This window comes from Clupea harengus, chromosome 5 (genome assembly GCF_900700415.2).
Source record: "Clupea harengus chromosome 5, Ch_v2.0.2, whole genome shotgun sequence".
Lineage (NCBI taxonomy): Eukaryota > Metazoa > Chordata > Actinopteri > Clupeiformes > Clupeidae > Clupea > Clupea harengus.
This window is the reverse complement of record NC_045156.1, coordinates 6,056,120-6,078,619: the sequence shown is the minus strand read 5'-3', so window position 1 is coordinate 6,078,619 and position 22,500 is coordinate 6,056,120. Positions and strand designations below refer to the sequence as shown.

Here is a 22,500-nt window from a genome sequence, read left to right as displayed (position 1 = left end):
CTAGAGGACTCCTCCGTGCTGGTCAGGCATTGGTGTGTGTGTGTGTGGGGGGGGGGGGGGGGGGCAGTATTTTTAGCACCAGGAGTCATTAAGAAGAGTCTTAGCAGAAGGAGGCTCGGGAAGTGGCCAGGTGTTTGCGGTCGTCGGGGTGATGAGCGATGATGAGGTGCTGGTGAGTCACAGCCCCCAGAGGCAGGTGGAAAATATCCCAGCCCAGAAACACACACACACACACACACACACACACACCACTATGTGGTGCTGTCCAGTCTTAAACTTATATACTCTTGCACACACATTCACTCACACACACACACACACACACAAACACACACACACACACACACACACACACACACACACACACACCCCTACGTGGTGCTGTCCAGTCTTAAACTTATATACTCGTACACACACATTCACTCACACACACACACACACAAACACACACACACACACACACACACACACACACAACCCCACTAACCACATTGTGGTGCTGTCCTAACTGAAACATACACACACACACACACACACACACACACACACACCAGTGCCCCCTCATTGATCCAGGACGGCAGGTGGGGCTGCTCCAAGACAGGAAGTGACCCAGCATTTGAGCCCTGTCAGTGCGCACGTGGTCATGGTTCAGTGAAAGACATCCAGGGTGGAGAGAGAGAGAGGGAGAGGGACAGGGGTGAGAGGAGGGAGCTCTCTGCCAGTAGTACGTAACGACTTCACCACAGGCTCATTCCTGGCAACTAAAGGAACGTAGACACGAGCTTGCCTCTTGAGCTGGAGTTTGGAGCTCGTCTGCGGTCACCCCTCCAAGCCCCCTTGCAGAAAGTGCATTACGATGAATAACTCACGGTGACTGAGTGACCGGGAGGCTGAGGCTGACTCACCGCGTGCCTGGGCCGGGTCCGGTTACATTCCCAACATGGCGAGCTGGAAGGCAGGGGCCTCGGCAGCGCCGTCTGAACACCCTCTGAGAAATCTGTCCTTGCTAATTTGTTACAGGTTCAGGCCTTTTACACGTGCCTCGTATTAACGGAAGTGCATACTCTCTCTCACACACACACACGCAGTTGCGTGTGCACACACGCACGCGCACACACACACACAAACACACACACCAGAAGGCACAGTCGGTGTCTAAAAACACACAATCCCCTCAGAAGCATTCTGAAATGTGGGGTTCTGCGAATTGCTGGAATAGTTGTGAGATCCCTGATATGTTTGGCACCTTGTCCAGCTTTGTGGTTGACAAAACTGATGTATTAGTGGTTAGACCACTTGTGACCCCATTTCTAAATGGAGGCTATGCCAGAACCCGAACCCCCCCCCCCCCCCCCCCCCCCATGTCCCCCTACCCACCCCCTACAACCGCCCTTCACCCCCACAGGTGCTGTGACCTAGAGCCTGACACGGGACGGCACATAGCGGCCAACAGGGGCGTTAGCCCAGCCAGGGCCTGTTCTGGAAGTCACATGAACAGACAGGCATGTGGGTGTTACTGTACCGGCCCGCTCGGAGAGAAACACTGGACATTGCCTAATTCATCCAGCTGAGGGAGAGTGTGAGAGGAGGAGGAGGAGGTGGCGGCGGTGGTGGGTAGGGGAGTTGGAACGGGATTTTGAGCCAGAGGAGGGGGGGGGGGGGGGGGCAGGGGGGTTGTCGGTGGATGTTTGAGGGACGTGTGTGGATGTCATCTGGCCATCAGTCATGTTGAGGGGCCCTGGGGCCCGGCTTTAATACCAAAAACAGCTGCGTGGAAAAGGGCCTTGGGAGAGCACATCGCTTTCGGGGGCCTGTCCCACAAAACCCCCCTCTGCCGTCAGCGTGGCCCCCGCGGACCGCATTCCTGCAGAAACGCTCCGCTCCACAGGCTGACCAGGCGCACGGCCATCCGTTAGCAAATACAGGAACCGAACACGCTGCTTTTCAAAACATGTCACACCTCTGTCTGTATAGGGCTTTCAAATGATTTACGAACTTGAAACTGCCTTTGTTTCTCTCTCTCTCTCTCTCTCTCTTTGTCTCTCTCTCTCTCTTCACACTTCATAACTTTGAACCCTCACTGTGGGCATTGCTGTTGGTATGTTGCTCTGACTCCTGCGTCCTGTGTGTCTCTGTCCTCCAGGCTCTTTGCAGGAAGTATTCCCAGGATGACAGCCATCAGCCTGGGCGGCTTCATCTTCCTGGGGGCGTATGAGAAGGTGCGACGCACCATGCTTTCATGACCGGCCCTTGGGAGGATCACAGTTGAGCCTTCAACTCCTGACCCCCCCCCCCCATCAACCAATGAGGCCCCAGTTTGAGCTGGTCAGTCATTTGGGGGAAGTGCTGGGGGTGCGGGGGGGAGATAGATGGACACCTGGTGCTTGGAGAAGCAGGCCCCCTATCGTATTACCTAGCGCAATGCATTCTTGGTCATCAGTGCAGAGCAGATTGGGTTTAACTGTTTGAATTCCAGTTATTTAACAACACAGATCATTTTCAAACAGATACCTCCAATGACAATGCCATGAGATGTATTCTGTTTTGTGTGCATGGTTCAAGATTATGCATTAAAACGCTGTTTTTGTTTTAATTGTTTGTTTGTTTGTTTGTTTGTTTATTTGCCGTTGAGTCTTTATTTGACTCAGTTTCACTTCCACTAGTTGCATAGTTGAGGGCAGTATGTGAACGTTTCAGTATACTTGTGATTGTAGCATTGCTACAGTCAGTGCAAATGAAAAAAATGTCATCGGCAATTCCAGTGTTTGAAGAGTAGAACCATATATACAGAGCACAGATATGACCCTGCACACAAAACAAACTTGCTTATATACAAAACAGTAATAAAACATATATATATATACTTATATATATATGATGGACCATCTGCTTACAAGATTTTGTAAGCAGTGAATTGTACAAGACTATGAAACAGTTTGAAGGATAAATGTCTAAATGAAGAGGGAAATGCATGCTGGGAACTGGGCATGTGGACAGGACTGGCTTCCTGAAGGTTGCCGTGCCTCCAGCCATCCAGCACAACCCTTATTCCCTTCTGGGCACCTCAGCCTCACAGACTCTATGAGTGGCATATACAGTACATATGCACACACACATATGTGCACACATATATACACATATACATTGCCTCTATAGGCTGGTATCTCTACAAAAACGTTTTCCAACTTAATATTTTTCTTGATTTTTAAAAACCTGCTTTATGTACTCATGTACTTCATGTAAAACATACAATTATAATGGATACACCTTGAAATATACAAGCAGCTATCACTTGGGTCAAAGCATTACTCAACAAGTGCTACGTGTTAAAATCATTTCAAACGGAGGTGTTAGCTGAGGTAGATTTCTCAAAAATTGCCCCGAATAAAAGAAGTTTAAACTTCAGAAATCAGTCAGTAACACTGCTCCACATAATGGCACCATGACATTTTGACCATGAAGAATGTAGTATATATCTGATCATATGGATCCAGGCAGGTCACGTGACCAAGGGTGGATAGAAAAACTAGACAGTATCAGACCATTCTGATATTTTTAAGTGTTTGACTGGATCTAACTGCTGTGTAAAGGTGTAGTGTCTCATTTTATGTATGTCGCGCGCATGTAACTCAAGGTGATCCGGAGGAGAAAGACACCAAGCACAACTCATATAAGGACAGAAGACTCCACAGGCCTTCGCCAGGTGTGTGTGTTTGTCAGTTGGCCTGTCACCATCTCTCTGTGTGGGAACAATGGCCTGTCAGCAGCATGCTGGAATCCTGTACGGCGACTTCAGTTCGACCTCACACACACACAGTAGCCCCCAGAGCTCACTCACACACGGCAGCCCACAGAGCTCAAAAAGCATTTAAGGGAGGTGTGTGAAGGCCTTGAGCTGATTGAAGTGTGCATTCACATTGGTTTATCCCATTCATTTGTGTTGTATGCAAATACAATGACAATAAAGGCTTTCAATAATTTCTGCCAACATAACATGCACCACTGTGAGTAAAAATGTAGTTCAGTATCATCTATGAACGGAATTTGCAGACACACTTTGTGAATTTGTGTAGGCCACTGAATAAACACAGTATACATTCCTTAGGCTAGCAACATCTCTTATACTGATGCAGAACCTATAAAACAGCAAGAAACAAAGTCATAGTGTAAAATAGCAAAATGTGACTTTAATAGACACTTGCCATGTTAGACACTTCAACGTCTTAGCTTTGTCAATGTACAACAGTTTGAGTGTTCATTTAAATAAATTAATCTGAGCACATTAAAAAAAAAAAAAAAAAAAGCCCACAATCCCAATAATGTCCGTTCAAACAAACATAGGCTGTTCAGCTCTACTTGGTTTGGTAGAAAGAAAAATCTTTCAGGGAACGCTGAGCTTTTCACAGAATGGAGTTGAGCACTTTGCTGGCCGTTCCTCGTCGACGCGCGTGTGGATGTGGATCATGTCAAATCTGAACAGACTTTGATGTAGTGTTGCAACAAGGTGTTAAGAAAGCTGGAGTAAGGTTTAGAGTTTACTGGCCATTGCCTGTGTGTGTGTGTGTGTGTGTGTGTGTGAGAGAGAGAGAGGGAGAACATGGGGTGCTGTTAAGAGACCCCGAGACAGCAGGTCATGCAGCACTTCTCCGAGCAGCCTCCTTTCAAGTGAGTCCAGAGGTCGACGTTATCCCTTTTGTAGTTTGGCAACATTAGGCTTTTGCAAGAATTAGATAAAAAAAAAAAAAAGACTACTGCTGTTTTTGGAGAAGGTCCACATTCATGTCAGTTTCCAGAAGAAAAGAAAACCAAAAATAATGCAAATCTACTGAAGTACCACAGGTATCGGGGTGAATAAAAAGCAGCTTGGTGATGTGGTCAGTTCCTTAGTCAATGGAAGAGTCTTGGTTGTTTTTTTTATTTCTTTGTCTGTTTTGTATGATTTAGAGACACAAAATGTCAGCACTGTGATATGTGCCTTGGCAAAGCTGTTAGAAATCCATACATTCCTAATAAAGTACAATCAAAATCTGCACGTTTAAAGAAAATGTCCTGTATATAAATCATATGGCAAAGTGCTTAATCACTGGAACATTATATAAAGCCAACCTGTGTCTCCTCTTCAGTGTCAAATAAAATCACACCAAAACTCTCCCTTCATCCCATAGCCAGAACTACATGACTTAAGGCCATAGACCGACAGCATGTCCGGTCAAAGGTTTCACTGCAATGCACTGGATGTGTGTTATGGTATGAAAACCACAAAATGTACTGATGTACACTTTGTTCATGCATTATTAAGGCACCACAGTTAACAGTGAGAAGAAAAAAAAAGCTGGAAAGGCTTGTTAACAAGAAAAAAAATACCATCACTCAGTTCTCATCATGCACAGAATAAATCCAAATACTCTTTGTAAAAGTTAGATATAATATATAATATATATTTATATGAAACCTCTTATGTACAGTCCATTGTCCAATGTTTATAGCACTCTCTTATACTGTACAGTATTCCCTACATTTGCATGCTTCAAATGCAAGTCACTTTTGTCTTTTTCATAAATGGAAGCTCCCTTGGGAAGATTTAAGACTATGTACAGCTAAAACGCTCACGTGGGACACAGCCCCCACAAGCAAGCTTCACCTTCAAACCCTGAAACGCCCTCTTCCCTCCCCCCCCCTCCTCCTCTTCCTCCTCTCAGTTTAGTGAAACTGGGCAAGCTCTGCCTCCTCCTCCTCCTCCTCTTCCTCCTCCTGGCTGAGGTAGCAGCTCTCAGTGCAAAACAAAAACGACAAAAAAGGCGACGGCAGCGTCGAGAGTCCAAAATGTTTTCTCTTTTGTGGGGTGAAAGGAGGAGGGGGATGCTAGTCGCTGCCTCGCCGGAGAGAGGGGCTCTCACTCTGGAGGGCTCTGGGAGTGTGTCCGTTGGACAGCAGAGTCTGGGTGACCTCCGAGTCACGCTCAATGTCCACTGAGGTCAAGGGGGACAGCTTGACCGGCCTGTGGAAGCTGTCGTCCCCCAACATCCCGATTCTGGTGATGGCAGGATCTGGGCAGGGAAAAAAGAAGGTGGGAGGTTGATGCCATGTCAGCATTAAAAACAAAAACACATTGTAGGTACACACACACACACACACACACACACACACACACACACACACACACACACACACACACACACACACACACACACACACACACACACACACACACACACACACACACACACACACACACACACACACACACACACACACACAGTGATTCAGGCCTTTGGGCTATGCAAGGGCTTGTGGATTGAAACTGCATTCCTGCAGTGAGCCAACTCAAACCATTCCATTGGCCAAGGGCGAGACAGAACCTGCCTTTCCTCGGGTGCTGATGACATGAGCAGCAGCATTAGCTGTGATTTATGAGCACAGTAGGTGGATAAGGCCCCCCCCCCCCCCCACCCCCGCAAATGGCTCATATGAGACTAAGGGCCCTCGTTTCATTAACGGGCAACTGGCAATGAGCAAAGTAACAAGCAATGAGCAAAGTAACAAGTAACAAGTAACAAGCAAAGAGCAAAGTCCATCACGCATGAACTACAGCTAATTTAATAGACCGGTCTGTGGAAGCGGTCACACAGGACTTAATGCCATGAGGGAGATCCTAAGCACAAATATGGGTGGGTCAGCGCAGTGCTCCCACACGCCACGCGATAGCGTTAGTTCATGCACTACGGACTTCGCTCATTGCTCACCAATAGAATTAGGGCCCCACGTGTGTGTGTGTGTGTGTGTGTGTGTGTGTGTGTGTGTGTGTGTGTGTGTGTGTGTATGTCTAAATTCGATGGTGTCCTGGCTGACGCACCTTTGCTTTCTCCAAGCTTCTTGGGCGAGGCAACCCTGTCGTGGTTGCTGGGGAAAGGTGGCAGGACCCCGTTGGGGGTGCCGTTGCAGTGGGGGGTGGTATGGGGGGTTGTGGTGAGGTGGGGGGGCGGCGGGTTGCCCACGGGGACGCTGATGTACCCTGAGTGGTGGTGGGTCTGCTGGTACTCCAGGCCAGGGGGGCTCATGCTTTGCAAGAGGTAGTCTGGGGGCTTGGAGTAATTCTCCATGCAGTCGGAGCACACGGAGTGGTCAAAGCCTACAGGGAGGAAGAGGAGGAGAAGAGAGAGAGGAGGAGGAGGAGGAGGAGTGAGAGGAGAGACAAAGAGAAAAAACCTGTTTATTTACATGCTCATGGGTTCACATCAGTGTACTAATAAGCTGCTGACATACAAACGTGTCTTGTCTGTGACTTCTGGAAGTGGCACAGGTGGAGGAGATTAGAGGACCATCGTATAAAAAGCAGTAAGAGTGTGACAGAGGCATGACGTCTTACCGTTGCTGTCTATGTGACCGTTGGGCTGGGAGCTACCGCTACTGTCCACCCGGATGGACCCGTCTTGCCTCTCTGACAACGTCCCCTGGGAGGACAGGTAGCTGGGGACATCAGGAGGGACGATGGTCTCATCTGAGGAAATGAGAAGAATTTAGTCACACTGGTCTGACACGCGTAGAATCAAAACAGCAACAACCGCACCCACCCTGACCGCCCAAAAACCTGACAAACCACAGACCTGTGTTGGTGACGCTGCACTCCTCACTCCTCTTCCTCGTCTGGTAGATGATGCACACCCACACCAGCGAGGTGGCCACCACGCTCGTCACCACGGCGATGACGATGATTCCGGCGGCGATGGTGCCGGTGGCGGGGCCCTGTGGGGCGGCGCAGGGGCCCGAGGCCTGCGGGCGCACGCTCAGCTGGCAGTGGGCGCGCTCTGTGCCCAGCGGGTTGGACATGAGGCAGGTGTAGCGGCCGGCGTCCTCGGGCACCGCCTGCCGGATGACCAGCAGCTGGTTGCCGGGCGTGAAGTGGTGGCGCTCGCCGGGGCGCAGCGGCTCGTCGCCACGGAGCCAGGTGATGCGGGGGGGCGGGCTGCCTAGGGCCTTGCACTGCAGGGCCACCGTGTCGCCCACCACCACACTGCGGTCCTCCATGGCCTGACCCAGATGAGGAGTCTCTGCAGGAGAGGGAGGGAGGGAGAGAAAGAGAGAGAGAGAGAGAGAGAGAGGTCAGGATCAAGACTCCACCACAGACCAGAGGAGCAGTGAAGAAGCACTGTTTTCAACTCATTGTTGTACATAACATGGCGCACTACTAACAGCCCTTAACCACTACTTCTCAAGTCATGTTCGCAGCGCCCAACAGCCACCTCCACCCACCTCCACCATCTAATAATCCCCTACCTCAGCTCCTCTCATTAGTTCAGCACCACCTGCCATGGACACGACCAACAACCAAACCTCTATGTAGAACAGAGAAAGCCCACTATTTAAGCTAGCAGAGGAAACAAGTGTGTGTGTGTGTGTGTGTGTGTGTGTGTGTGTGTGTGTGTGTGTGTTTCCCACTGTGTCTCCGCCTTCCTCTCCGCTTCCTCCTACACACACACAAACAAATACTCCTCTGTGAGCCCACCAACCTCTGCCCCCATGTGACCTGCCCTTTGACCCTTGCCCTGCGACCTGTGAAGCAGAAGGCCACAGCTGTGGAGAGCCACGCCACATTCCTGCGAGGGGGGCCGAGGTTAGCCAAATCCCCACATCTTGGAGAGGGCAGCGCAAACATCACTGCTCTCCTCACAGAGGAGCGGCCCCACTGATGCATCATGGGAAGGGAAGGGAAGCAGGGGATCATCTTACCAAGAGGGGGAAAGAGATGCTGCTGGAGTCAGCCCAGGCAGAGATGACTGCACAGTGACAACAAGGATAGCCTTAGCATTACCAGTGAGTCCAATGAGGGATGTTGGGTTGTACAGTGCAAGAACCAGTCAGGTGAGAAAAGCACTGGTGCAGTCATATCCACTAAGCCTAAGGTGAGGGCGACGCTAGAATGCGTTTCAAGGGTCAAGGGGTAAAGGCTCAGGTATTTAGCAGACGCTTTTTATCCAAACCAAGTTACGGACACCCTGCAGTGATCGAACCCGGGTCAACCGCTTGCAAAGTGAACCACTACACCCCCACGCTGACCAGGGCTGGAGAGACTTGAGGGTGAGGGTGGCAAGGCCAGTGTGTGAACCCCAGGGCAGGTGGGGCAGACTGTGTGAGTAGTGAGCGGGAGGAGTGGTGTCCTTACCCAGCACGGAGAGGGTGGCGTTTGCCGAGGCGGTGCCGGCCGAGTTGCGGGCGGTGCAGCTGTAGACGCCAGCGTCTTCGGGCTTGACGTCGGTGATGAAGAAGACGTCGTCGTCAGGCATCACGTGCATGCGCCGCTCGCGGGCGGCCGGGAAGTCGGTGCCGCCGTCCTTCTGCCAGGCCATTTGAGGGGCCGGGTGGCCCTCAGCCGCGCATTCCAGCCGCGCCGTGGCACCAACGCGCACCGTCAGGTCCCGCGGAGTCTTGGCAAACGAGGGCAACACTGAAGGAAAAATAAATAAAGAAGAGAGACGATGTGAGATTTAGAGAGCGTGAGAACAGAAACAAAGAGAAGGGTGTTCTTTAGAGACACAAGGCACGTCTGATCGTGACATACTCTAACTAGCCCAGGTCTCTGCCTTCACAATTAAACACACTCACAGACGCAGCATTCAGCGTTTGAAGAGCCCGGCCTAACTCAATTACACTAGAGGAAATGGGCCTGATTTGGGGACGAGCACGAAGCCAACCCAAATAAAACGGAAGTCAAATAAAAATAATAATAAGATAAATAAATACACAAAATGCCTGCAGGCCAACCGCATCTGTTGGACAAACCAACAGGACGTGTAATTCAGGGGCTCTGTTGGGGGTGGGGGTGGGGGTGGGGGGGGGGGGGGGGCTTAATGCGGAGAAATCAATTTGTTCCAAATTCCAGCTAAAGGACAGAGATCAGATTGTGGAGGGGGTAGGGGGGGGGCAAGACATGGTCACTCATGCATTCCACCCTCCAGCTGAAACACTTCAGCTCCAGACCCCCCACTCCCCTATCCCCTCCATCCTGTGGAAATATGACCTCCATAATACCCCATGTCATTATGCTTCAGAATGGGCATGCATTTCTGCAGTAATCAACATTTTATGGCCAATTCAACCATATGCTACATTCACACTTACTACTGCCTTTTACTGATTACGAGAAAGTATTACAATAATGGATAGCAAAGCAACCACAACACGACAGCCAGTATCAGTCAGTATGAATGACTGCATAGATAATATTCTAAACAAATACTGGCAACTAACTAACACTGCTGTGACTAAACCATCAATTAGATTAAAAAAAAAATGTAGGTTAAAATAGTACAATAATAAGCCCAGTATGGTGAAATCTTAAGATGGAGACTTATTGTGGGTGTGTCGGCATCTCTAGCCTTACCATTGACGGTGAGCCGGGCCTTCTGGGAGTAGGATGAACCGAAGTGGTTGGTGATGACGCACTGGTAGCGGCCCTCGTGGGAGAAGGTGACGCGGCGCAGGTGCAGCACGGTGGTGTACTCCATCACGTTGCTGTGGGCCGCCGCTGGGACGGGGGCGGAGGAGACGGTGGCGCCGGTGGTGCCGCCGGCGGTGGCGTGGGCGCGCACGTGGGCAAAGTTCTCCAGCTCGGCGTGGCGCAGCGGCTCCTGGTCCTTGCGCCAGGCGAAGGTCATGGGTGAGCTGCTGCTGCTGGCCGCCGTGCAGCTTAGGCGGACGTCCTGGCCCAGCACCGACACCGTGCTCGCCGGATGCACCGTGATCTGGGGCTTCGGCAGGTCATCTGCACAGGACACACACACACAGACAGTCACTTAGGAATTCATTCTCAAACGGGAACATAACCCAAGACTTTTCGAATATATACAGTGGCTTCTTTAACAGTGCTTCTGTAATAGTGATGGCCTGTATTAGCCTCAGTTTCAAATCAGGAAAACTATTCTATTACAGCATAGGACTAAGACCCCTTACCACTGAGTTACATAACTACTAATCGATAGTACGAGTCTTATAATGCACGTGTGATTTTCAGTGAGTAAGTCCCTCTAATTCTGTCTGTGAGCAGTGCAGCTGGGACAGCTTGGAGTGGTACTGACCGCACACAAAACTGTCGACGGGCGCCTCGAAGATGGTGGAGCCCTTCAGGATCTCGGGGTGGGCACAGATGGCACTGACCCCCGCCTGCAACCCTCGGGCCACCAGCCACGCGGGTAGCCACTGCAGCTGGCAGTCGCACAGGAAGCTGTCGCTCTCAAGACGCCTGTGGAGCAAGACGAAGGAGGGGTGGAAAATTGGAGAGAGGGAGATAGAAGGGGGGGTTAGAATGTTACACAGCACATCCTTGTGATGCATCTTCAGTTTTGTAATAAACTGTGACCTGACTGTTCACTCAGGAGGAAGTTGCCCATCAGGTTTTTCCGAGTTCTACGTGAGTGTGTGTATATTTTTGGGTTGTTTTAAACACTCACAGGCTCTGAAGGTTTGCCATCATGCCGAAGGACTCCTGCTGGATGGAGCGGATGGTGTTCTCGCCCAGGTTCCTGTCGGGGGGACAGACAGCAGAGGACACAACAGTCAGCACGGTCTGCCTTTCACGCACACACACACACACACACACACACACACACACACACACACACACACACACACACACACACACACACACACACACACACACACACACACACACACACACACACACACACACACACACAACCCCTCTATGACTATTTACAGGGGCCTTACTCTCGACAGGGTGGAAAAAAGCCTGCACCGTGTTACACTTTATAAGATACTCCCCAGTCTTAGTAATCAAAGGGGTTGGGGGGAGGGGGGGGGGGTCTTCAAACATGCCGCTGCTGGAAAAGTGCCTCTGCATGAATTTCGCAGCAGAACAGGCATTCACCATATGCTGAACAACTCTTGCTCCCCCTTTACTGGGTGGGGGAAAGGCCAGAGTTGAAGCTGGCTCTAACGAGAGCTGGGGAAGGCAGCTGGGCCCTGCTAAACTGCCTCGTCCTCTCCGCTTACAAAGACGCTATTAAATTGCTAGCAGCCCTCTCAGGCAGCCACTTTTGGCAGACGCGGCGAGGGCGGCCACAATGCATGCTGGGATACTCACAGGTGCTGCAGAGCCTTGAGGCCTGCGAAGGCTTTCTTGGCCACCGACTTGATCTTGTTTCCAAACAGAGTTCTGCAATTTCCAAACATGAAGAGAGCAGGGAGGAGAGGAAAGAGGGAGAGAGAGAGAGAGAGATAGAGATAGAGAGAGAGAGAGAGAGAGAGCAGACGAAAAACAGAAATGGACAAAAAGAGAGAAATGGAAGTAGGAGGGAAAACAAGGGGAGAAAGGGAGAGAGAGAGAGAGAGAGAGAGAGACAATTAGTTTGGCTGAATCTGATAAGAGCCGGGATTGAAGGTATTGGAAATCCGAACTGTGTAGAGATTAGGTGAGTGAAGGATCCAGGGTCCTGGTCCTTCGCACACACACACACACACACACACACACACACACACAGAGAACACTTTCTTCAAAGCCCACTTTTATCTTTATTAGAATTTAATAGCGATGACAGGGTGGAGCTGAGAGCCAGCGGTCCCATGAGAAGGGGGTCCCTCGCACTAGAAGACAACGCGCCTTGTAAAGTAATAAAAGTAGCCTTGTCAGGAGAGGGTTCAAACAGAGAACAGGCAGTTTGCTCCATTCTGGGGGTCTAATCCGGTCTTCAAAAGACCCCACCTCCTCCTCCTCCTCCTTTCTCCCCTTCACTTCTCTCTTCTGCTCTGCACACTCCTCTCCTTCCTTTCCCTTTCTTTTTCTCTCCCTCCCACACACACACACACACACACACACACACACACACACTCACACACACTCACACACACACACTCTCTCTCATGTCTGTGCGTGAAGAGCAGAAACAGGCATCTGATTCACAGGGGTGTTCCCTTCATTGCTAAACTTCAGATCGCTCCTGAATCCGCTCCCTTCCTGTCCTAAAAGGATTACAGGGGACAGATTGTTTCTGTATCTACGACTCCCCTCTGATACCTGCACACACACACACACACACACAAAGGATAAAGCAGTGTCTCACATCCCAGTTCAAACACAGAGTGACTCAATATCAAGGGCTTCTTTTTCTTATTATTCGTTTTTTCTACATGGTCCTAGACTCCATCGAGTCAATCATGCTACTGTCAATTTTGACACGTTCTACTTTAAAACACATCCATATGTTCTCTCAGCACTGGTATGTGACTGTATTTGGGCCTGTGCACAGCAGCAGGGAACCACATGCTCGTAGAAGTCAGGATCAGGTGCCTGGCACGCACATCAAAGCATGGGACCTCACGCCCTCTTTCCCCTCCCTCAGCTCTGACTGGCAGGGTGGGAGGAAGTGGCTGGTCCACGGCAGAGACACGTTCCACTGAGTCAGGTACCCAGGCTGCTGGAAGTTTCCACAGACATGCAAGGCTTACTCATGAATGACAGACCCCACTCCCCCCCAAGCACACACCAAATAATGGCATCCTCACTGTGTCAATCATTTCCCTTCTGTGTGACACACCATCATGTGGTTATGGGTGTGGGATTGACTCATGTGTGTGCAAGGGGGGGGGGGGGGGGCAAAGATCAGTAGGAGTGGGGGTGGGACAGGCCTTCACAAATAATAGACCCATCAACTAACAACAGAGACATCACCTCTGCCCATCCTTCAGCGTGACATGCTCCGGCCATCCCCACGGCAACCCGCAGCCCCCTGTGAAGACCTTCACGGAGCTCAGCGTTTGATGTCACTTCACCTATTTAAGTATCTGGGCAGCTTCTCAATCGCCAACGTCAACTATATCGACCAGATCACAGGATGACGGCGAGTCTCACATCTGCAGCTCACTTTAATGTGGGTATGAGTGAGAGTGTGTGTGTGTGTGTGTGTGTGTGTGTGTGTGTGTGTGTGTGTGTGTGTGTGTGTGTGTGTGTGTGTGTGTGTGTGTGTGTGTGTGCGCATGTGTTGGGGGAGGAGGTCTGAAACCTGATGGCCAGAACCTAAGGCAGAAGGGAGCTGGCAATCTGCAACAGCGCTGCACTCTCAGTCACGCTCGCCTCCATTGGGAATACTCTGCAACCATTTGACAGAGGCAGACACACACAGACACACATACACACACAGACACACACACACACACACAAAAAGCAGGCAGCAAATCTGCTTTGATGTCCGTGCCCTTTTCTCTCCCGTTCCCAGGATTGGTTCAATAGGCTTTCCGGAGCGAGAGCCGGTGGGATTCCGGCCGGTCCGGGCATCTCTGGACCACTTCCGCACTTTGCCACTGCCCTCCCCACCCCCCCTCCTCCATCTTTCCCCCTCCATACTCCCACTCTGGACAAAAGGGTAGGGGGGGGGGGGGGGGGGGGCTCGCGGGGCGTTTGATGTGGTTGACCGACACCGCCTCCCGATTTCACACTCTCTTGGTGTTAAACCAAAGAGCTTGAGCCAGAATCCCCCCCCCCAACCCCCCGCCCCAAAAACAGCCCTGATCTACCGACCCTGGAACAAGCCCAGAGCGTACAGGAAGTATATTGACACACACAAACAGGCTCAACCCACGGCATCAACACCCGTCAAATTTCAGCTGAACCATCTCGGTTATAGGCTAGGCTAGGCTAGGCCAGGACAGAACAGAACAGAACAGAATCAGGCTATATAGATCACCAACCACACTGGATGAGACCACAGTGCATGTGTCCCAACTGTGAAATGGTCAGACACACTCTGAAAAGAGAAGCAGCATTGATCTATGGATTACGAGTGTGAGGTGTGTAGCATCAGAAACAAACTTTCAAAAAAACTAAAAAAAAACACACAACTCAAATGTATTCAGCTTCCCACAACACTAGCTTGTTCTGGTGTGGGGAATTAAACTTGAATTTGTCTGCAGCCGGGACAGGCGCTCCCCCATTGGCCGAGGAGCGAGTTGAAAGGGAACAATGGTGCCCAGGGGACCCACACAATAGCACAGCAATGGAGGGCCAAGGAGCTCAAAGGGACACGGATGGAGTGGTGAGGAGGAGGAGGAGGAGGAGGAGAAGAAAGAAAGAAAGGGAGACAGGGGGGGGGGGGGAGGATGAAGTAAGACACTCACAGTTTGTGGAGGCCATCCAATCCAGCGAAGGCCCCATTGGTGTCCTCTATAGTGCCCGAAATGTCATTGTGGTCCAACTCCCTGTGGAGACAGAGAAGAGAGGGGAGAGAGGAGTCAGGGGTGAGACAGAGGGGAGATGGCTGGGCTGGAGCTGGAGCTAGAGCTGGATGGCCACTCTGAGGCCTTGGCAGATAAAGAAAGGTGGTGCAGATAGAGGTGTGGGGGGGGGGGGGTATCCATAGGTTACCTCCACCCTCTTCACCCACCCTGCCTTACTCCCTGGTACCCCACTGCACCTGGTCCACAGAGCAAAGACTCTCCAGCTCACTCTCTGCCTGCCTGCCTGCCTGCCTGCCTGCCTGCCTGCCTGCCTGCCTGCCTGCCCAGCACATTCTTTCCTTTTGTGGATTAATGGGGGTGGAGGTGGGGGGATGGAGCGGAGCAGAGCAGAGAGGAGAGGAGAGGAGAGGAGAGGAGAGGAGGAATGCTCCTGACTGCAGACAAGTGTGAGTCTGACGCACAGGCACTGAAAGGACCAGACTGGCACACTGGCCCAGTCAGCTTTCACATTCACATTCAGAGCACTGCTAAGATCCATCATGGAGAGATCCACTGAGATGCCAAGCGTGGGCATTGAAGAGAAAGAAACAAGAACAGAGGGAGAAAGAGAGAGAGAGAGAGACGGAAAGAGAGAGAGGGATAGAGAGAGAGGGGCTGATAGATAGACGGATGGAGGGAAACAGTGAGCGTTTGGGGCATATTCCTGGCATTGTCTGACCAGCCCGCAATAACTCCCTGCTCCAATTGAGGCCGGACCAAGTTTCCACACATGACAAATGCACGTTTACCCGTTTGCTCCAGAAACTCTCGCCTCTCGCTTTTATTCAACACAAAAAAAAAAACTTTTATTCCATAACGACAAGGCCAAATTAATATATATATATATGTTGTCTTTAATCTTGTGTTTAAAAAAAAAAGCTTTTGTACGTACCACATTGTTTCAGCCCAAATAGGAAACGTTATTTTAAACAGTCCTTGTTTCTTTTAAAAAGTCCGTTGGATTAGATAGCAGCCCCTCTCCTCCACTCCTTTCTTTTCTTTTCTTTTCTTTTCTTTTCACCCTGCTCCCTTCCCCCTACCCCTCCATTCTCTCTTCCAGTTCTCCCTGTTCCCCCCTTCTGTCCCCCCACAGACTGAGCCCCTGGTTGCCAATTTCCTATTCCTTCTGCCTGGCTGGGCGTGAATGGGTGCTGGCTCGTTATGGTGCTGAAGCTGGAACTGGATGTTAGGGGGGTGAGGGTTAGGCGACGGTGTGGGTAGAGGCAGGGAGAGAGGGGGGGGGGGAGAGAGAGGGAGAGAGAGGGAGAGAGAGAGATTTGGGATGGGTGGGGTGGGGTGGGAAGGGGGGGGTGGGGGTGATGCGGGCACATGCTAGCCGTTTCAGCACCTTCACACCCGCCACTCATCCGCCCCACTGCCCCGACCGCGCGCTCCAATTAAAGCTCCCCCTCTTCCCTTTCAGCAGGTGCTGCGGCCAAGCGCCTCCCCACTGATTCGATTAGAGCTGGCTCACGGCAGGCCAGCGCAGAGAAGCGGGTGAAAAAGAGGAAAGAGAGACAGAGTGAGAGAGGAAAAAAAAAAAGAGATGGAGAGAGGGGGGGTGAAGGACAGGAAAGAAGAGAAGGGGAAGGGATTATTAAAGGGGTGGGCAGGGGGAAAGGATGACGGGGGGGGGGGGGGGACGGGACGGGACTGAAGAACGTTAACATGGGGAAAAAAATGGCCTGACTTGAATCAAAGGGAAATTTAGACACAGAAAGGAGAAGAGAGAGAGAGAGAGAAATGTATAAAAAGGGAGAACAAATAAGTACAGAGGGACCGGGCAAGGCTAGAAAAAAGCCAAGGAAGAAAAGAGTGAAATAAGACAGAGAGCCAAACAGCACGTCACAAACACGCACACACACACACACACACACACACACACACACACACACACACACACACAGTTAATCTATTTCACACACACACACACACACACACACACACACACACACACACACACACACACACACACCAGGGCCCACCACCCCACCCACCCCCTCCAGAGAGAAACCCAGTCAAGAGAGAGGGAAAGGTAGTGAAAGGAGGTGAGAAAGAAAGAGAGAGGGACAGAAAAAGCAGAGAATGAAAGACCGAATGAACTGAAGAAATAAAGAAATAAAGAAAAACGTAAGAACCAAAGAAAGAAAGGTTTGTATACGCTTCAACTCATCACCCCTACTGTGAGAGAGGCTTGCTGGAGCGACTAAAAGCCCAATTCTGTTTTGCTTTGCCCCCCTCAGTCACTCTGTTCCCCTCTCTCTCCCTCTTTCTCGCTCTGTTCCCTCTCTCTCTCTCTCTCTCCCTCCCTTTGTTCTCTCTCTCTCTCTCTCTCTCTGCCTCTCAGTCGCTCTGTCCCCTCTCTCTCTCTCTCTCTCTCTCTCTCTCTCTCTCTCTCTCTCTCTCTCTCTCTCCAACTCAGGAGGCGTGAGGAGAATTAACCCCCATCCCAACCTTCTCTTTCTCTCTTTCTCTCCCTCTCTCTCTCTCTCTCTGTTCCCAGCATTGGGAGCACTCAGGAGAGGGGGCAGAATCTCCCCCCCCCCCACTGCTTTTCACTCTGCGCTTTAAAAGAGGCAGCTTCTCCTGGGAGGCCTTGGACAGGGAACACATGTGCATCTCCAGTCGGTGGGAACCAAGCACCAAACAAAGACCCAAAGCAAAAGAAAGACAGAGAGAAAGAAAGAAAAAAAAAGAGAGAGAGAGAGAGAGAGAGAGAGAGAGAAAGAAAGAAATAAATGAATGAATGAATGAATGAATGAATGAATGAATGAATGAATGAATGAATGAATGAAATGAATGAATAAATAAATAAATAAATAAATAAATAAAGAGAGAGAGAGTTCTCAACAACAAAAAAGAAAGGAAACTACTCTGGCTTTGACATTGATTAATTAGGCGGATTTCATGTCTGTTTTTTAAATATATATATATAAAGGTCTGTTCAAAACTAGAGCTGAATTCAGACCAGGGTTTTGGCAGATTGCTTTACAGGTCACTGTCAGTCGGAAACATTAGGTGCCTTGGGGAAGGGTTGGGTGAGAAGGACTAGGGGGTGGAACTGATGTGAGGTAGTAAATAGGTTGCAGTCAGGAGGACTTACAGGTTGCGCAGGGCTCTGAGGCCCCGGAAGGCTCCCTCGTTAATGTGGCTGATGGCGTTGTGGCCCAGACGGAGCGTGTGCAGATCCCCCAGCATCGCCAGGCTGCCCTCATCCAGCCGCGTCAGGTTGTTATAGGACAGATTCCTGTGGTAAGACACACACACACACACACACTCATAAGAACCATCTGGTAGACGGCAAGGAGAAACCCTCCAGACATTTAAACAAACGTCTGTCTGTCATTGTGTCACTTCCAGCGTTTCCTAAGAGCCGCTGTCCTGAGTGGACAGAGGGAAGTGGGCCTTCCTGCTATAGAGAAGGTCAACGCATCCATCTGGCCTGTGAAACGGCACCTAATGTGAACAAATTGCTTTCCTGCTCGCTCCGGACAGCCTGATATTCACCATCATTTTTGGTTGGCAAGGTGAAAGGCAGTGGGGGGGGGGGGGGGGATAGTGGGGAGAAAGCACTATTAATAATTCTCAGATGTGTTGGCAGGGTCAAAGGCGCTCTTGTGTTTGGTAGGCACGCTCGGCTGCGCGGCGGGTGGGCCGCTGTGGTCACTGAGGTGGAGAGAGACAGCTGGACGCACCGCCAGGTCGTCTCCACCCGGAATGCAATAATGGCCGTGTCATAAAAGGAGGGTTAAAAAAAAAAAAAAAGAAATAGACACAGGAAAAAAAAATGGGGGGAAAAGCACCATGTTCCTGTTCTTAGCTAAAAAACACACAACTCCTCCTGATAGCGCATGCATGCTTCATTAGGCCCTCGCTAATAACAATGATAGTGCTCGGGCGCTAAGTGCACTAATACTGGGGAAAGAGACTTAATGCACTGAGTACAGTTAGTGCATTAATGGGTAATGCGTGGCAGCAACAGGAGTGGGAGATATGGGGGACACTAAAGGTGCATGTTTTACCCCCCCCCCCCCCATTTGATGGTCTGGCCCCACTGTCTCAACTTTAGATTTATGATGGGAAGCATGAGAAAAGGAAAGGCCAATCTCCCTACAGCTATCCAGTCTATTGCATTATTTATGACGAGTGGTAAACGAGGGAATGGCGATCAGTACTCTTAACTAATTGTGTGTGTGTGTGTGTGTGTGTGTGTGTGTGTGTGTGTGTGTGTGTGTGTGTGTGGGGACTTACAGCTCACGCAGCTTCTGGCAGAACCTCCAGCCGTCCGGGTTGACGAGGGCGATGGAGTTGTTGGCCAGGAAGAGCTGCTGTAGCGACGTCAGGCCGTACAGAGAGCCGCTGTTCACCTCCTTCAGATTGTTGAAGTCCAGGTGACTGGAGACCAGATAAAGTCAACGACAGAGACACACACACACACACACAGACAAAACGTGAGCGAGTTCAGACGAGATATGAGGGTCATTCTAATGGATGAGGGGGAAAGGAAGTGTGAAAGGCCAACGTGTGTCCTGTAGAATGTGGGGTGCTACGTGTGGATGTCTCGGGGGAGGTTCTGATACTCACAGCACCCTCATCTTGGCCAGTCCCCAGAAGGCCCCGTCGGTGAGCTTGCTGATGTTGTTCCTCTGCAGCTTGAGCACCTCCAGGCGGGTCAGACCCTGAAAGGTCAGGCCCTCGATCAGCCGCAGGCGGTTCCTGCTCAGCTCCCTGCCATTGCACACACACACAGAGCAGAGATGTCACACCACTGAAATATACATACACACACACACACACACACACACACACACACACACACACACACACACACACACACACACACACACACACACACACACACACACACACACACACACACACACACACACACACACACAGTGCTCAACCCACACAGCTGGCTTTGCACGTGTGCAAAAACCTGTTCACCACCCGGCATTCAGAAATATCTTAAGCGTCATGGAAATGTTAGGACACACACACACACACACACACACACACACACACACACTAAACTGAAAACACCAGGTCCTCCAAAGTCATCAATCACTCAACACTGAAGGCACGGCCTCATGGGTGAAACCTCATCTGAACGCACTAGACACTTGAGAGAGGAGACTCATAAAAAAAAAAACTACAAATCCTACAAAGCATTCTGCAGTAGTGCTGAAAGGTGTTCTGTGCTGGTCTACGGTCACCACAAGCAGAGCTGGTGCCCCTGTCATCACGTATTGACATTTTGAGGCACCAGATCTGTGCACCAGGTGGGTAAAGGTGGGGCGTGATGATGTCAGCGCCGGGAGCACCTGAACACCAAACGCGCTGTTGCCGGGCCGTGTTGCCACCAGATAGGGTGTCGTTCCGGCCACCTGCGGAACAATGGCGAGCGAGATGGAGGAACGTGGGATAGGGCGCCCGTATTTACAATGGAGCGGGTTCCCCTTACACCGGCTACAACATGGAGAGGTGTGTGTGTGTGTGTGTGTGTGTGTGTGTGTGTGTGTGTGTGTGTGTAGGGGAGAGACAGGGTGAGAAAAGTCAGAAAAAACAACAATGAGGACAAGGTGGGAAAAATGAGACCGGACAAAAAAAAAAAAGAGAAAGAACAAGAGAATAAGAGAGCGTGAGGGTGACAGAGTAAAAATTAGACAGGAAGAAAAAGAATGAGAGCGTGAGGAAGGGGGAGAAAGGGGGAGGGAAGGAAGGAGAGGGAGAATGGGCGGGTGAGAAGGAGAGAGAAAGTGAGAAGAGGGAAGACAGAGAGAAGTTATGGAGCGTGCGACCTCAGGCAGAACAAGGCCCATAAATCAGCTCATTTATCTGGGCCTGCTGTGTACCCACGTCTGGCCTGGCCATACCGCCACTACAAATACCTCCTCTCTCTCTCTCCATACTCCACACACACACATGATTATCCCCTCTCTCTCTCTCCATACTCCACACACACACACACACACACACACTAAATTCTCCCCTCTCTCTCGCCACACTTCACTGAGCCCCCTCTCCCCCAGGGGCCAATCCTACTCCCCATCACCCCTCTCTCCAGCCTTGGTGTCTTTGTGGCTCTGATGGGGCAATGAACATTCGTTAACCTATTCACCCATACCTCCATTTCTTAATCTATCCATATATCAAACCATCCACCAATCTGTTAAGACATCCAACCATCTACTGATCTATCTATGCATCAGTGCAATTTAGATATGGATGAAAAATGTAAATCTGCATCATAAATTGTTTGGATGAGCATCTTTTGAGTAGTGTGTGTTTGAGTCACCCAGTCAACATGTGTGTGTGTGTGTGTGTGTGTGTGTGTGTGTGTGTGTGTGAGATTGTGTGTGCATGTACAAACCAGTCCTCCTTAGACCTACATCGTGTGTGTGTGTGTGTGTGTGTGTGTGTGTGTGTGTGTGTGTGTGTGTGTGTGTGTGTGTGTGTGTGACTCACAGCTGGGTGAGCTGAGACAGCTGGAAGGCCTTGACGGGAATGTGTGTGAGGCGGTTGCGTCCGAGGCGCAGGACCTGCAGGCTGCCGGAGAGCTGGTCGAACGCCCCCGCCTCCAGGTGCACGATCTTATTACTGCTCAGGTACCTGCGCACACACACACACAAGGGCTCAGGTGAGAGAAGGGGCCAGCAGTGCTGATCAGGTGGAACACATGACTTAGGAAATAACCATCAACTGTATCAACATAAGTATTTTTAGAGGGTTCATAATTGTACATCCATTTCACAGTGAAATGTACTTTTCCCTAATATGCACTAGCATAATGTGAACTACTTTGGCTGTCCTGTGACTGTGTCTCTGTTAACAATATGCTTTGATTTACTTATGTCTGTGTGTGTGTGTGTGTGTGTGTGTGTGTGTGTGTGTGTGTGTTCTTACAGGTCTCTGATCTGCAGCCCCAAGGGAAAGCAGTGGACTCTCAGCTCAGTGATGTCGTTGTTGCTCAGGTCCAGAGTCTCCAGAGAGGTGAGCGCCGTGAGCGTCCGGCCGTCCACATTACCGATCTTGTTGTGCTGCCTGAGACACAGGAGAGAGAGAGACAGAGAGAGAGAATGAACACACATTATGGTGAAGAGCTTTTCTTGAAACACTTTGGGCTGTTACTTTTTCCCTGCCAACAGTATTTTCATGGGAAACACAAGACACCCTGTTCACCTGCAGGTCCTGTGACAGATTCATGGACCACCTGAAAATGGCTCTCTTCCTCTCCCCATTATCACGTACTGTACTTGGAAGTGAAGAGTTAAGAGG

The 22,500-nt window shown here is 50.5% G+C and overlaps 2 protein-coding genes across 2 annotated transcripts in view; one reads left to right on the top strand and one right to left on the bottom strand.

The window, feature by feature from the left end:
• The window catches only part of slc25a26 (solute carrier family 25 member 26), a 48,424-nt gene extending 45,019 nt beyond the window's left edge, over window positions 1-3,405 (top strand). The window contains exon 10 of the mRNA XM_012841104.3: window positions 2,144-3,405. Coding sequence (XP_012696558.1) covers window positions 2,144-2,243 — 100 coding nt within the window. The 3' untranslated portion in view covers window positions 2,244-3,405. The remainder of the gene's footprint in view (window positions 1-2,143) is intronic.
• Window positions 3,406-4,162: 757 nt separating this feature from the next.
• Window positions 4,163-22,371, bottom strand: lrig1 (leucine-rich repeats and immunoglobulin-like domains 1). Its single transcript, XM_031567467.2, has 15 exons — window positions 22,129-22,371; window positions 21,691-21,834; window positions 19,807-19,950; window positions 19,474-19,617; window positions 18,326-18,469; window positions 15,124-15,204; window positions 12,098-12,169; window positions 11,445-11,516; window positions 11,073-11,236; window positions 10,379-10,759; window positions 9,161-9,442; window positions 7,605-8,048; window positions 7,367-7,498; window positions 6,854-7,129; window positions 4,163-6,047 (listed from the first exon to the last, which is right to left on the bottom strand). The coding sequence occupies exons 1-15, from the start codon at window positions 22,311-22,313 to the stop codon at window positions 5,863-5,865; spliced, it is 2,850 nt and encodes a 949-aa protein (XP_031423327.1). The 5' UTR covers window positions 22,314-22,371; the 3' UTR covers window positions 4,163-5,862.
• Between the last annotated feature and the right edge of the window lie 129 nt (window positions 22,372-22,500).